The 1,257-nt window shown below is 36.8% G+C and overlaps 1 protein-coding gene across 1 annotated transcript; it reads left to right on the top strand.

Annotated features, from left to right (window-relative positions):
• The first annotated feature begins 615 nt into the window (after positions 1-615).
• LOC112008288 (uncharacterized) lies at positions 616-1,257 on the top strand. Its single transcript, XM_024040623.1, has one exon. The coding sequence runs from the start codon at positions 616-618 to the stop codon at positions 1,255-1,257; it is 642 nt and encodes a 213-aa protein (XP_023896391.1).

Here is a 1,257-nt window from a genome sequence, read left to right as displayed (position 1 = left end):
ACGAGGATTTTTAAGGAGAATACAATACATCAGCAAATTCTTATTCCAGCTCACCATGACATGTGAGCCACTCTTTTGATTGCTCAAGAAAGAAGTTCTCACAATATGGAATGAACAATACCAAGAAGCTTTTGAGAAGATTAAAAGTTATTTGATGAAGCCACCAATACTAGTTCCACTAGTACATAAAAGCCAATATTGTTTTATCTCACAACCACAAATACAATAATGGGGACTTTGCTTGCTCAGTACCTAGAGAAGTCTAGGAAAGAGAATGCAATTTATTATATTTGCAAGAAGATGTTGGCTTATGAAGAGAAATGTTCACCACTTAAGAAAACATGTGTAGTGCTTGTATGGCCAACCCGAAAACTCAGACATTACATGCTTGCTTTCAAGGTCTTGTTGATTGCAAGAATGGATCATTTGAAATATCTGATGGAGAAGCCTATGCAAGATGGGAAGACAGCTAAATGGGTTCTACTTCTTTCAGAATTTGATATTAAATATGTGACTCAGAAATCTGTAAAGGGAAGATCAATTGTTGATCACTTAGCCCACTGTTCACTTGAAGAAGTCAAAGAAATCTAAAGAGACTTTCTAGATGAAGATATCATGGGGATAGAGTTAAAATCATGGAAGATGTATTTTGATGGAGCAACTAATCAAAATGGAAGTGGTATTGGAGTTCTCTTAGTTTCTCCAAAAGGGACACACATCCCATTCTCTGGTAGACTCAACTTTCCTGCCACTAATAATGCCACTCAATATGAAGCTTGCATTATAGGGTTACAAGTGGCCCTAGGTCTTGAAGTGAAAGAGATGGAAGTATATGGTGATTTAGCTTTGATAATTTCTCAGATTCAAAATAGATGGAAGATTAAGAAAGAAAAGCTAATGCCTTATCATGAATGTCTTCAGAAGTTGGCATCAAAATTCGGTAAGATTCAGTACCAATATGTGCCAAGAATGCAGAATCAAATTGCAGATGCTTTAGCAACGATGGCATCCATAATGGATGGACCTAAGGAAGATGAAGCTCAACCAATAGTTGTGGAACAAAAAGAAAAGCTAGCTTATTGTATGTCAATAAAAGGAGATGAGGGAATGAATGGGGAAGGTGAATGGTATTCAGACATCTTACAGTACCTCAAGGATGGGACATACCCAAAATCTGCAGACAAGAATGACCAATTGACCATCAGAAGGATGTCCACTAATTACATTATTTGTGGTTGTTGGGTCAAAATGAATTGA

This window comes from Quercus suber, unplaced genomic scaffold, assembly GCF_002906115.3.
Source record: "Quercus suber isolate HL8 unplaced genomic scaffold, Cork oak 2.0 scaffold_145, whole genome shotgun sequence".
Taxonomy (NCBI): domain Eukaryota; kingdom Viridiplantae; phylum Streptophyta; class Magnoliopsida; order Fagales; family Fagaceae; genus Quercus; species Quercus suber.
Note: the sequence above shows the minus strand (reverse complement) of the source record. Positions and strands in the feature narration are given on the sequence as shown.

What these genes read in the sequence shown, in the direction of transcription:
- LOC112008288 (XM_024040623.1), top strand. Translation starts at nt 616, where the DNA reads ATGGGGATAGAGTTAAAATCATGGAAGATGTATTTTGATGGAGCAACT.